We start from the raw sequence: 13,082 nt of genomic DNA, 5'->3' as shown, positions 1-13,082 counted from the left end.
GCCCGGCCCCCGTTACGGCACCGCCGGCGGTTCCGCCATAGCGCGGCCCTTCGTCTTCCCGGCCGGATCTTGCCGGCCCAAGACCAGCGCGGTTTGGCGGGGCCGGTCCGGCGCTCACGGTGCTTCTGGCTTCTCCAGATCCTCGTTCACTGCAGAGAAAGCGAGAAAAGTACGAAAACGCCACAATAAGGTCTCTCCTTTCTTACAGACCCATTTTAAGTACAAAAATGCCGCCACAAGGTCTCTCTTATCGGCCCATTTTCAGTACGGGAAGGCCGCAATGTCTCGCCTTTCTTATAGACCCATTTTAAGTACAAAAATGCCGCAATAAGGTCTGTCCTTTGTTATCATCCCATTTTAAGTACAAAAATGCCACAATAAGGTCTCGCCTTTCTTGTCGGCCCATTTTAAGTACGGAAAGGCCGCAATAAGGTCCTGCCTTTCTTATGGGCCCATTTTAAGTATGAAAATGCCACAATAAGGTCTCTCCTTCCTTATAGACCCATGTTAAGTATAAAAATGCCACAATAAGGTCTGTCCTTTGTTATCATCCCATTTTAAGTACAAAAATGCCACAATAAGGTCTCGCCTTTCTTATCGGCCCATTTTAAGTACAGAAAGGCCCCAATAAGGTCTTTCCTTTCTTATCGGCCCATTTTAAGTATGAAAATGCCACAATAAGGTCTGTCCTTCCTTATAGACCCATGTTAAGTATAAAAATGCCGCAATAAGGTCTGTCCTTTGTTATCATCCCATTTTAAGTATGGAAATGCCACAATAAGGTCTCGCCTTTCTTATCGGCCCGTTTTAAGTACAGAAAGGCCGCAATAAGGTCTGTCCTTTCTTTTCAGCCCATTTTAAGTACAAAAATGCCACAATAAGGTCTCGCCTTTCTTATAGACCCATTTTAAGTACGGAAAGGCCGCAACAAGGTCTTGCCTTTCTTATGGGCCCATTTTAAGTATGAAAATGCTGCAATAAGGTCTGTCCTTTCTTATACACCCATTTTAAGTACGGAAATGCCACAATAAGGTCTTTCCTTTCTTATAGACGCATTTTAAGTAAAGAAAGGCTGCAGTAATGTCTGTCCTTTCTTATCGGCCCATTTTCAGTACAAAAATGCCGCAATAAGATCTGTCCTTTCTTATAGACCCATGTTAAGTACAAAAATGCCGCAATAAGGTCTGTCCTTTCTTATAGATCCATTTTAAGTACAGAAAGGCCCCAACGAGGTCTCTTCTCTTCGTGGCTCTGCGCTGGGCTCTCTCAAGCCGAGCCCCGCGGTCCGTCCCGCTGGGTCCCCCGGGAAGCCTTCGACACCCCCCCTCCCCGTCCCCTGCGTCGGCCCCGGCGCCACCGTTACCCGCGCAAACCACGGCGGCGTCCTCGCCGTGGTAGCAGTTGTGCTCCCCCCAGGGCCTGGCGGGGCAGTCGGAGATGCTCCCCTCCGTCCCGTCGCACTCCACGTCGTCCAACCAGATGGCGTCCGGCCCCCGCCCGTAGCGGGCGGCCCCCAGGGCCGAGAGCGGCGGCCCGCAGCCCACCTGCCGGCAAACCACCTCGGCGTCCCGCAGGTCCCAGCGGTCGTCGCACACGCTGCCCCAGCGGTTCTGGTGCAGGACCTCGACCCTCCCGGCGCACTCGTGCGGGCCGTCCGCCAGCCGCACCGGCCCCCGCTCGGGGACGTCCACCTCTGCGCCAACACCCAGAGAGTCGATGTTACGGGAGCGTCCTGCGCACCCGTGCTGGTTTGGCTGGACATGGGTTAATTTTCGGGACAACAAAGCGACAGAGCAGTCTCAGGTAGGAGAGGATTTGCCTTGCCTTGCCTTGCCTTGCCTTGCCTTGCCTTCCCTTCTCTTCCCTTTTCTTTCCTTCCCGTACGTTCCCTTTCCTTCCCTTCCCTTCCCTTTCCCTTCCCTCCCTTTCCCTTCCCTTCCCTTCCCTTCCCTTCCCTTCCCTTCCCTACCCTTCCCTTCCCTTTTCTTTCCTTCCCGTATGTTCCCTTCCCTTCCCTTCTCTTCCCTTTTCTTTCCTTCCCGTACGTTCCCTTCCCTTCCCTTCCCTTCCCTTTTCTTTCCTTCCCATATGTTCCCTTCCCTTCCCTTCTCTTCCCTTTTCTTTCCTTCCCGTACGTTCCCTTCCCTTCCCTTCCCTTCCCTTCCCTTCCCTTCCCTTCCCTTTTCTTTCCTTCCCATATGTTCCCTTCCCTTCCCTTCTCTTCCCTTTTCTTTCCTTCCCGTACGTTCCCTTCCCTTCCCTTCCCTTCCCTTCCCTTCCCTTTTCTTTCCTTCCCATATGTTCCCTTCCCTTCCCTTCTCTTCCTTTTCTTTCCTTCCCGTACGTTCCCTTCCCTTCCCTTCCCTTTTCTTTCCTTCCCATATGTTCCCTTCCCTTCCCTTCCCTTCCCTTTTCTTTCCTTCCCGTACGTTCCCTTCCCTTCCCTTCCCTTCCCTTCCCTTCCCTTCCCTTCCCTTCCCTTCCCTTCCCTTCCCTTCCCTTCCTTCCCTTCCCTTCCCTTCCCTTCCCTTCCCTTCCCTTCCCTTCTTTCCTTCCCGTACGTTCCCTTCCCTTCCCTTCCCTTTCCCTTCCCTTCCCTTCCCTTCCCTTCCCTTCCCTTCCCTTCCCTTCCCTTTTCTTTCCTTCCCGTACGTTCCCTTTCCCTTCCCTTCCCTTCCCTTCCCTTCCCTTCCCTTCCCTTCCCTTCCCTTCCCATCCCTTGCCTCCCCTTCCCTTCCCTTCCCTTCCCTTCCCTTTTCTTTCCTTCTCGTACGTTCCCTTTCCCTTCCCTTCCCTTCCCTTCCCTTCCCTTCCCATCCCTTGCCTCCCCTTCCCTTCCCTTCCCTTCCCTTCCCTTTTCTTTCCTTCCCGTACGTTCCCTTTCCCTTCCCTTCCCTTCCCTTCCCTTCCCTTCCCTTCCCTTCCCTTCCCTTCCCTTCCCTTCCCTTCCATTTCCCTTCCCTTCCCTTCCCTTCCCTTCCCTTCCCTTCCCTTCCCTTTTCTTTCCTTCCCGTACGTTCCCTTTCCCTTCCCTTCCCTTCCCTTCCCTTCCCTTCCCTTCCCTTCCCTTCCCTTCCCTTCCCTTCCCTTCCCTTCCATTTCCCTTCCCTTCCCTTCCCTTCCCTTCCCTTCCCTTTTCTTTCCTTCCCGTATGTTCTCTTCCCTTCCCTCCCCTCCCCTTCCCTCCCCTTCCCTTCCCTTCCCATCCCTTGCCTCCCCTCCCCTTCCCTTCCCTTCCCGAATAATTTCCTGATATCCAATCTGAACCTTCCCTGGCGCAACTCGAGGCGACGCGCGCGGTGGGATCCTCCCCATTCCGCCTGCCCAGCGCGTGCGGGACGGAGGGCGGCGATGGCTCTACCTGAGCACTCCACGCTGGCGTCCTCCACGTGGTTGCAGACGTGCTCCCCCCACGGCTTGGCCTCGCACTCGGTCAGCGACGCTTCCGTCCCGGTGCAGTTGAGGTCGCTCAGCCAGATTTGGCCTCTCCCTTCGCCGTATTTCGACTCCGGAACGGCCGAGAGCGCCGTCCCGCAGCCCAGCTGCCGGCACACGACCTTCGCCTCCCGCAAATCCCACCGGTCGTCACAGACGGTCCCCCAGACGCCGTTGTGAAGCACCTCGACCCTCCCAGAGCAACGGCTGATGCCGCCAACCAGCCGGACCGAAGCGGAGACGGTGACCCCCGAATCTGCAGACGCAACCAGAGGGGACACGCTCAGGCCGCGCTGTGGTCCGTGTCCCTCCTCTTCCTCAGCCCGCACGCGGCAGCCTCTCCACAGCTTTCTCCACATGCAACTGTCCGAGCAAGAAGCACGACGGCTCTTAATCTCAAGCCTGAGCTGCAGAAACCAAATCAAAGAGCAGTGAGCAGAGAGGAGAGAACCTCCCAACCCAAAGACCTCTTCCATGAAGACCCCAGACCACCAGGAGGTCCTGGTTTTGCTAAAAACAAGACCAGTTTCTCTTTTAGCGGATTTTCCTTTCAGCTAAGTTCTAACTGACCGCGCTTTTCTGAGTTTGGCTACGCGTCTTGGCAGACACAGCAACGGAACGCAAGGTCGCTGGTAAAATTACGCCAGCCCCATAAGTGAGCGGGGCGTATTTGCAAGGAGGGGCGAACAGAACAGGTGGCTAAAATTGACCAACTAAGCATTCCATCCCATCCACGTCGTACACCCTATAAAAGTGGGAGATCACGAGGGTCTCGCTCTCTTCGACCACGGCCGGCGCCTGAAGAGGATGCCGCCCATCGTCCCTGCGATCCAAGGCCTGGTTCCAGTTAGTTAGTCCTGAATCCAGCTCCAGTTAGTCCTGAATCCAGCTCCAGTTAGTCCTGAATCCCGCTCCGGTTTGCTGCCAGGACTCCCAGGTGCCTGCCCTGCAGCTGCTGGGGCGGCGCGGAGCCGGGAAATTCAAGATTAGTTTGGTATATTTTGTATTATTTCCTCTCTTTTATTAGCATTAGTAAAGCATTTTGAACTTCCTTGCAACTGGCAAGTCCCCCTCTCTCTTTTCCTCCTATCGCGGGGGGAGCGGGGTTAACAGAGAGCGTCTGCCGCGGTTTATTGTCGCCCTGCAATTGAACGGTGACAACGCCGACTCCGTGGGGAAGTCCTCCGTGGGTCGCCCTTGCTCTTGCCCAAGGTTTTGCCCACGTTGGCCGTGAGGACGCCCCGACGCGCGGCTGGAGAACGGAAGCTTTACCTGAGCAAACCGCGCTGGCGTCCTCCCCGTGGTAACAATTGTGGTCCCCCCAGGGCCTCGCGGGGCAATCGGAGAGAGCGGCTTCCGTCCCCGTGCAGTTCACGTCGTCCAGCCAGAGGGTGCCAAGCCCTCGTCCGAACTTGGCCGCCACGGGGGCCAGCACCGCCTCCCCGCAGCCCAGCTGCTTGCACACGACTTGGGCGTCGTTCAGGTCCCAGTCGTCGTGGCACACGCTGCCCCACTGCTCTTCGTGAAGCACCTCGACCCTCCCGGCGCATCGGTTCGGGCCGTCCACCAGCCGGATCGGCCCCGGCGCCGGTATTTCTGTTCCTGCCGAAAACAACCAAACGAGAGAGAAGTTCTGGGACGAGTCTCCGGTCACCCGGAGAAAGCAGAATCTCCTGTGATGGACCAAAATTTCCTCTGCTCATCCCAAATATTTGTTAAGAGTTCCCGCCTGGACGCCTTGCTGTGTAACCTCATCTGGGTGTTCCTGGTCTGGCGGGGGGATTGGACTGGATGAGTTTTTGAGGTCCCTTCCAACCCCTGACGTTCTGGGATTCTGTGTGATTCTGTAACTTCTGGCTTGAGAAGAAAAACGGAAGGGGAAAATAATACCAGCCTAAAATCAGAATCATTCCGGTTGGAAGAGACCCTGGAGGTCGTCGAGTCCAACCATAAGCACGGAGACCATCAGGACCATCCGTGTCCTCTCCCGGCGGGTTGTCCCAGCTCCAGGAGTTGCGATGCAACTTCTCTGGGTCAAGCTGGACACGAACAAAGTCATTTCGCATCCCTTGACCTCCAAAGTGGACGGGCCAGAAGTTGCCGCCCGGTTTATCGGAGGCAGAAGAGCCAACGCGGCGCGAAGATCTAGGTTGCGGTTGGACTCCATGACCTGAAGGGTCTCCTCCAACAAGAAATGATTCTATGAATCGAAGCGGAAAACACCCAAGGCGGGGTTACCCGAGCACTCCACGCTGGCGTCCTCCACGTGGTTGCAGACGTGCTCCCCCCACGGCTTGGCCTCGCATTCGGTCAGCGACTCTTCCGTCCCGGTGCAGTTGAGGTCGCTCAACCAGATTGGGCCTCTCCCTTCGCCGTATCTCGACTCCCGCGGCGCCGAGAGCGCCGTCCCGCAGCCCAGCTGCCGGCACACGACCTTCGCCTCTCGCAAATCCCACTGGTCGTCACAGACGGTCCCCCAGACGTCATCGTGAAGCACCTCGACCCTCCCAGAGCACTGGTTGGCGCCGCCAACCAGTCGGATCTTGAGGATGGACGCGTCTACGTCTTCTGGAGAGAGGAGACACCGCGCCGGGGGGAAGGCAGGGAGTGAGAAAATGGGCTTTTCCTCCCCAAACCAGGATGAAAAAAAAGCCCGGGGTCTTCCAGCGTCCCAAATTTTTGGCGGTTTCCAACGGGGTTTTGAGCCAAAAAAGCGCAGAAGTTTGGGAGACCATGAGTCTGCTCTGAGATACGAACTACACGTTTCGTTTTCAGCTGTACGAGGAGAGGCGTAGCCCCCCAAAAAACCTACCCCGGCATTCAAGTTTTGGGTAAGTTTCCCCGCAGTTGAGGCCAGTGTCTCCCCAAAAACGTTGCTACGAGGACTGGAAGCAGGAAAGAGAGAACTGAGATGTTTCTACCCGTTGGCCAAGGGGAAGGGTTGGGTTTGCTCAACTCTTGGCCGTCATTGCTACGGACGGTCAGCACTTGGGAATGGAAGGGACCTACTCAGTCCTGCTGTTGAACCCACCAGGACATCAAATCCCCCTCAAAACCCAGCTCCGGTTGCCAAAACTCCGATCACAACTTCGTTTGCTGCCCTAATATCAAGAAACGAATTTCTCCAGATGCCGTTGCCCCGTTGAGCGGATCTGGCGCGACACAGTGGGAGAAATTCAGGGGGTGAAAAGGGCCAGGGTCTGAAATCTGAAGGTCATGGAGCCAAGGGGACACCAGGAATTCCTCCATCTCACGGAGAATCAAGGAAATCCCGACTTCTGGTTTAATTTTGCTAAAAAGAGCGGCATTTTGTCCATATTTCGGACCGGTACCGCTCCTTTCACCCAAAGGTCTCCAGCGGGTACCAGCTGCACCTCCCAGAGCATCCAGGAGGTTGAGTCAGGTCTTCCCGTTGGCCAATCAGGAGAACGTGATTTACAGAGAAAAGATTATTGGCCGCAGAAAAAGGTTTCGGACCAAGGTGTCTCGGTCCCAAGCAACATATTTAAACCTCCCGATCGGCCGGAGCGTCATTCTGCGCGACATTTTATGAGACTCTCCATTCCAAATACTGACCTGCCAGCAGGAGTCCCGCGAGGGAGGCTGAAATTCGAAGAAATACAGGATGTTAGTCCAAATCTCATGAGATTCAGGACATCAGAACACCGGGGGAGAGACAAGACCCTGAGCTCTGTTAGAGAACATCGTTGGTTTCCATCTCCCAAACCCAACTCTCAACGGGCTTCGCCCGTCTTAGTGCGCGTCCGCGGGGCTTCCTTGGTGAAGAGGTCGGATAAGGAGAGAAAATTTAACCAAAAAAATTGAGTTTACTGGGAAAAAAAAAACCCAAAAATTATTTGGGACGATAATGTGTAAATAGCATAACGGAAAAGTTAGGATTGTTCTTGTCTGGGTTCGGTCAACTGGAAGTCAGTGTCCACACAGATTAGGTTAGGTTAGGTTAGATTCGATTCGATTCGATTCAATTCGATTCGATTCGATTAGATTATCTAGGCTCCTGTGACAAGCAGTGGAAAGACTTGCCATGGCTGATGCTGAATGAAGCCGTGATGAGCTGCGAGCGGCATCGTGTTTTTATCATTGATACGATTCTAAATATCACTTATATTAATTTTTTAATATTTTTTTCCTTTTGGGCAGGGCCAGAACCATGGCAAAACATTGAACTCTGCACAACAATTAACCCCAGGGCCACTGCCGATTAACGACGGCAACGAAATTCCGCAGGAACGGCGACGGGCCCGCTAACGGCGTCGTGCAAAGAAGCGTTTTCGAGACAACCCCGGGAGGGAAAACCTGAGGAAAAACTCGCCAGGTTCTGGGCTTTTTTTTTTTTTTTCTGGAAACTCAACACAAAGAGACTTTGTCCCCGTTGTAGAAAGTCAACAGCAAAGGAGAGCGCAACACAAACAATTTCTGCTCCTAAATGCCGCGGCCTGGCAAGATCCCAAGCGTTGGCCAACGGCTTCGGGCAGAACTGATACCGGGACAAGCATTAGCGCTACTGCCAAGTCTTTTTTCCCATTTTCTAAAATAGTTTTTAGCTACTATTAAGGTTTACGCGCTGAGATGCCTAAAGTTTGTCTCCTTTCTCTGTAAATTCCAGTTGAACCCAGATAACATCTTGGGTAGTCAACGAGACGCCAGGTCTAATCTCATCCCCGATGCACAAGGACAAAGGAAGATAAAGGGAAGAATTTTTTTTCCGATGAGGGTGGTGAAAATATGGGAACAAGTTGCCCGGAGAGGTGGTGGATGCTGATCCATGGGAACATCCAGCGTCACGTTGGACGGGGCTCTGAGCAACCCGAGCTGCTGAAGATGTCCCTGCTTGTTGGGGTTGGGATAAATGACCCTTAAATGCCCCTTCAACCCAATTTGTGCCATAATCATTGAATCGCTGAATCATTTTGGTTGGAAAAGCCCCTCAAGGTCATTGAGTCCAACCACAACCCAACCCCATGTCCCTAAGAACCTCATCTCCGTCTGTTCACCCCTCCAGGGATGGCGACTCCACCACCGCCCTGGGCAGCCCGTTCCAACACCCCACAACCCTTTTTGGGAAGAAATCCCCCCAAATTTCCCATTTCCAGTCTCCATTTGTGACGCTGAGGGTGGTGAGAGCCCGGCCCGGGTTGCCCAGAGAGGTGGTGGATGCCGATCCATGGGAACATCCAACGTCACGTTGGACGGGGCTCTGAGCAACCCGAGCTGCCGAAGATGTCCCTGCTCCTTGGGGTCGGACTGGATCAGCTTGGAAGGTCCATTCCAACCCAAACTGTTCCATAATCATAGAATCACAGAATCATTTTGGTTGGAAAAACCCCTCGAGATCATCGAGTCCAACCGCAACCCAACTCTGTCACTAAAATGTCCCCGAGAACCTCGTCTGTTCACCCCTCCAGGGATGGCGACTCCACCACCGCCCTGGGCAGCCCGTTCCAACACCCGACAGCCCTTTTTGGGAAGAAATTATTCCCAAGATCCAACCTCAACCTCCCCTGGCGCACCTTGAGGCCGCTTCCTCTCATCCTAAGCAACAGTGAAAGAGGAGAATCATTGGCAAAGAGATTCCAGGCCAAAAAAAGCCCCCCAAAAAATTACCGTCCCGCCTCACTTACCCCAGAGACTTGCCAGGAGGACGAGCCTCATGTTGGTAATGACGATATTGTCCGCTCGTCGTCTCCACGGGGCAGGGAGGAGGACGCGCACCCAAGGGACCGGCTATTTGAGAAGTCCCCCCTCGTGGCGGCTCCTCCTTCCACCCCAAAAACCTCCCTCCGTGCCCCGCGGCAAGTGCTCGGCAAGTACGAAAAGCCAAGTCCCTGCCAGGACGCGGCTCTCGTGCCAACGAGCATCCCGTAAACCACGGGGTTGCGAAACGGGGCTGTTTCGGGAATGTGCTGAGCAAATAAATCCCCCCCGGGACAGCCAGTTCCGGACCATCGGGGACATGGGTGTAGGGGGACGGGGTTTTGCAAGTCGCTTTTTAGGACCGGCTTTAGGCAGCCGCGGGGCCCAGGCTTAGCTGGGAAAATAGGTCTGGTCCTACGGCGCTAACACGGCGCGAGAAGACGCAATAAACCTCTTCCCGCTCCCGAAAGCAGCGTCTTCCAAAAGTGGGAGCTTTTCCCCGTTTTTCCCCCCATGTTCGTCCCAACAGACAATGAAATCTGTGGAATTTGGTCACGAATTCGGTCCACAATCCACGTGATTTTTCGGTGAGATGTCGGCCTGGTCTTGGCAAAACCAGACGGGCAAGTGGCGGGATGTTTTGTCGCGGGACAAAGTCAGGCTCCCAGGTCCTCTGGGAGGCTGAATCATAGAATCAGAAAATAATTTTGGTTGGAAGAGACTCTTAAAATCATCAAATTCAACCATAATCCCTCGGATAATTCGTGTGGTTGAGCAGGGAGATGATGGAGTCACCATCCCCGGAGGGTTGAACAGACGTGGAGATGAGGTTCTTAGGGCCACGGGTTAGATTTAGGTTGTGGTTGGACTCGATGATCTTGAGGGGCTTTTCCGAAACCAAAAATGGTTCTACAAAATACAGATCTCAGGCTACCGAGGACCACGGGCTTCTCCATCCAAGTTGAAGTCAGGTTCAAATTAAATTCAGACCCAAAGCTACGTGTGGTGGAGGAGAGCGTTACATCCAACCGAGAGCAGATTAATCATGGGTTCATAGAAGAGTTTGGGTCGGAAGGGACATTTAAGGATCAGCATCTACCGCCTCTCTGGGCAACCCGGGCCGGGCTCTCACCACCCTCGGTGTCACAAATGGAGACTGGAAATGGGAAATTTGGGGGAATTTCTTCCCAAAAAGGGTCGTCGGGTGTTGGAACGGGCTGCCCAGGGCGGTGGTGGAGTCGCCATCCCTGGAGGGGCGAACAGACGAGGTTCGGGGGACATTTTAGTGACAGAGTTGGGTTGTGGTTGGACTCGATGATCTCGAGGGGCTTTTTCCAACCCCAGTGACTCTGCGATTCTATGATTACGGCACAAATTGGGTTGAAGGGGCATTTAAGGGGCATTTATCCCGACTCCAATGACAGAGTTGGGTTGTGGTTGGACTCAATGACCTTGAGGGTCTCTCCCAACCAAAACGATTCTATAATTCTGTGATTACGGCACAAATTGGGTTGAAGGGGCATTTAAGGGGCATTTATCCCGACCCCAAGGAGCAGGGACATCTTCGGCAGCTCGGGTTGCTCAGAGCCCCGTCCAACGTGACGTTGGATGTTTCCATGGATCGGCATCCACCACCTCTCTGGGCAACCCGGGCCGGGCTCTCACCACCCTCAAGGGCAATAATTTCTCCGTGTCCGGCCTAAATCTCCCCTCTTTTAGTTTAAAACCATCCCCCCTTGCCCTATCACAACAGGGCCTGCTAAAAAGTCTGGCCCATCTTTCCTACAGGCCCATTTTAAGTACGGAAAGGCCGCAACAAAGTCTCTCCTTCCTTATAGACCCATTTTAAGTATGGAAAGGCCAAAATAAGTTCCCGCTTTTCTTAGAGGCCCATTTTAAGTACAGAAAGATAAATAAGGTCTCCCCTTTCTTATAGGCCCTGGTTTAAGCATGGAAATGCCACAATAAGGTCTCGCTTTTCTTATGGGCCCATTTTAAGCACGAAAAGGCCACAATAAGGTCTCGCTTTCCTTATAGGCCCCGATTTAAGCATGGAAATGCCACAATAAGGTCTCGCTTTCCTTATGGGCCCCGTTTTAAGCATGGAAATGCCACAATAAGGTCTCGCTTTCCTTATAGGCCCCGTTTTAAGCATGGAAATGCCACAATAAGGTCTTGTCTTTCTTATAGGCCCATTTTAAGTATGGAAATGCCACAATAAGGTCTCGCTTTCCTTACAGGCCCCGTTTTAAGTATGGAAATGCCACAATAAGGTCTCGCTTTCCTTATAGGCCGATTTTAAGTATGGAAATGCCACAATAAGGTCTCGCTTTCCTTATAGGCCGATTTTAAGCATGGAAATGCCACAATAAGGTCTCGCTTTCCTTATGGGCCCATTTTAAGCACGAAAAGGCCACAATAAGGTCTCGCTTTCCTTACAGGCCCCGTTTTAAGCATGGAAATGCCACAATAACGTCTTGTCTTTCTTATAGGCCCATTTTAAGTACGGAAATGCCACAATAAGGTCTTGCTTTCCTTATAGGTCGATTTTAAGTACGGAAATGCCACAATAAGGTCTCGCTTTCCTTATAGGCCCCGTTTTAAGCATGGAAATGCCACAATAAGGTCTTGTCTTTCTTATAGGCCCATTTTAAGTACGGAAATGCCACAATAAGGTCTCGCTTTTCTTATGGGCCCATTTTAAGCACGAAAAGGCCACAATAAGGTCTCGCTTGCCTTACAGGCCCCGTTTTAAGTATGGAAATGCCACAATAACATCTTGTCTTTCTTACAGGCCGATTTTAAGTATGGAAATGCCACAATAAGGTCTCGCTTTCCTTACAGGCCCCGTTTTAAGCATGGAAATGCCACAATAACGTCTTGTCTTTCTTATAGGCCGATTTTAAGTACGGAAATGCCACAATAAGGTCTCGCTTTTCTTACAGGCCCCGTTTTAAGCATGGAAATGCCACAATAAGGTCTCGCTTTTCTTACAGGCCCCGTTTTAAGTATGGAAATGCCACAATAAGGTCTCGCTTTCCTTACAGGCCCATTTTAAGTACGGAAATGCCGCAACGAGGTCTCCCCTTTCTCATCTTTTTGGGAACGCAGCAAGTATTCCGCTGTCGGGCAAAAGTCCTGCTATTTTGAAAAATTTAGGTGACGCAATGTGCGGATAAAAAAAAAAAAAAAGACAGAAAAATTAAGCCCGTAGGGTGTGCGCGGCGTGTTTGAGAATTAGTAAATATTGGCCTTAAGCGCACAGGACAGTTGGGTTTTTTTTAAGACAAGCAACTAAAGCAGCAATTTCCCTTTGGATCCCGATTTGTTTTCCAAGCAAACAGGGGGGAAAACGGGATTGAGAAATGTTTAATTGCTTCAAAGAGGGACGTTAACCCGTCCGTGGGCCGGTGGAAGCGGGAAATTAAATTAATTAAATTAATTAAATTAATTACATTAATTAAAATAATTAAATTAACCCATTCCCTTCCCTGCTTTAAAAGTGCAAGGAAAACATCATGCGTGTCCCCGTGGCCACACGCGTGTTCCAGGCATGTCCCTGCTCATTGCACACGTGTCCCCAGCCCCACACTCGTGTCCCTGCTCATTGCACACGTGTCCCCAGCCCCACACTCGTGTCCCTGCTCATTGCACACGTGTCCCCAGCCCCACACTCGTGTCCCTGCTCATTGCACACGTGTCCCCAGCCCCACACTCGTGTCCCCCATTGCACACGTGTCCCCAGCCCCACACTCGTGTCCCCCCATTGCACACGTGTCCCCAGATCCACACTCATGTCCCTGCTCATTGCACACGTGTCCCCAGCCCCACACTCGTGTCCCCCCGTTGCACACGTGTCCCCAGCCCCACACTAGTGTCCCCCCATTGCACACGTGTCCCCCCATTGCACACCTGTCCCCCCATTGCACACCTGTCCCCAGCCCCACACTCGTGTCCCCCCATTGCACACGTGTCCCCAGCCCCACACTCGT

The 13,082-nt window shown here is 52.9% G+C and overlaps 1 protein-coding gene across 1 annotated transcript in view; it reads right to left on the bottom strand.

Annotated features, from left to right (window-relative positions):
• LOC136001242 (soluble scavenger receptor cysteine-rich domain-containing protein SSC5D-like) overlaps nt 1-13,082 on the bottom strand; it is a 48,628-nt gene that overhangs the window by 140 nt on the left and 35,406 nt on the right. Inside the window, exons 1-7 of the mRNA XM_065655343.1 lie at nt 9,078-9,146; nt 7,012-7,038; nt 5,674-6,003; nt 4,708-5,037; nt 3,362-3,691; nt 1,364-1,693; nt 1-149 (exon numbers count right to left, since the gene is read on the bottom strand). The exon at nt 1-149 is cut by the window's left edge and continues 140 nt beyond it. Of these exons, the coding sequence (XP_065511415.1) occupies nt 115-149; nt 1,364-1,693; nt 3,362-3,691; nt 4,708-5,037; nt 5,674-6,003; nt 7,012-7,038; nt 9,078-9,108 (1,413 nt within the window). The 5' untranslated portion in view covers nt 9,109-9,146 and the 3' untranslated portion in view covers nt 1-114. Of the gene's footprint in view, nt 150-1,363; nt 1,694-3,361; nt 3,692-4,707; nt 5,038-5,673; nt 6,004-7,011; nt 7,039-9,077 lie in introns of the transcript that reaches the window.

Source organism: Caloenas nicobarica, chromosome 39 (assembly GCF_036013445.1).
Source record: "Caloenas nicobarica isolate bCalNic1 chromosome 39, bCalNic1.hap1, whole genome shotgun sequence".
In the NCBI taxonomy this organism is placed as follows: Eukaryota; Metazoa; Chordata; class Aves; order Columbiformes; family Columbidae; genus Caloenas; species Caloenas nicobarica.
This window is presented reverse-complemented; position numbering and strand designations above follow the sequence as displayed.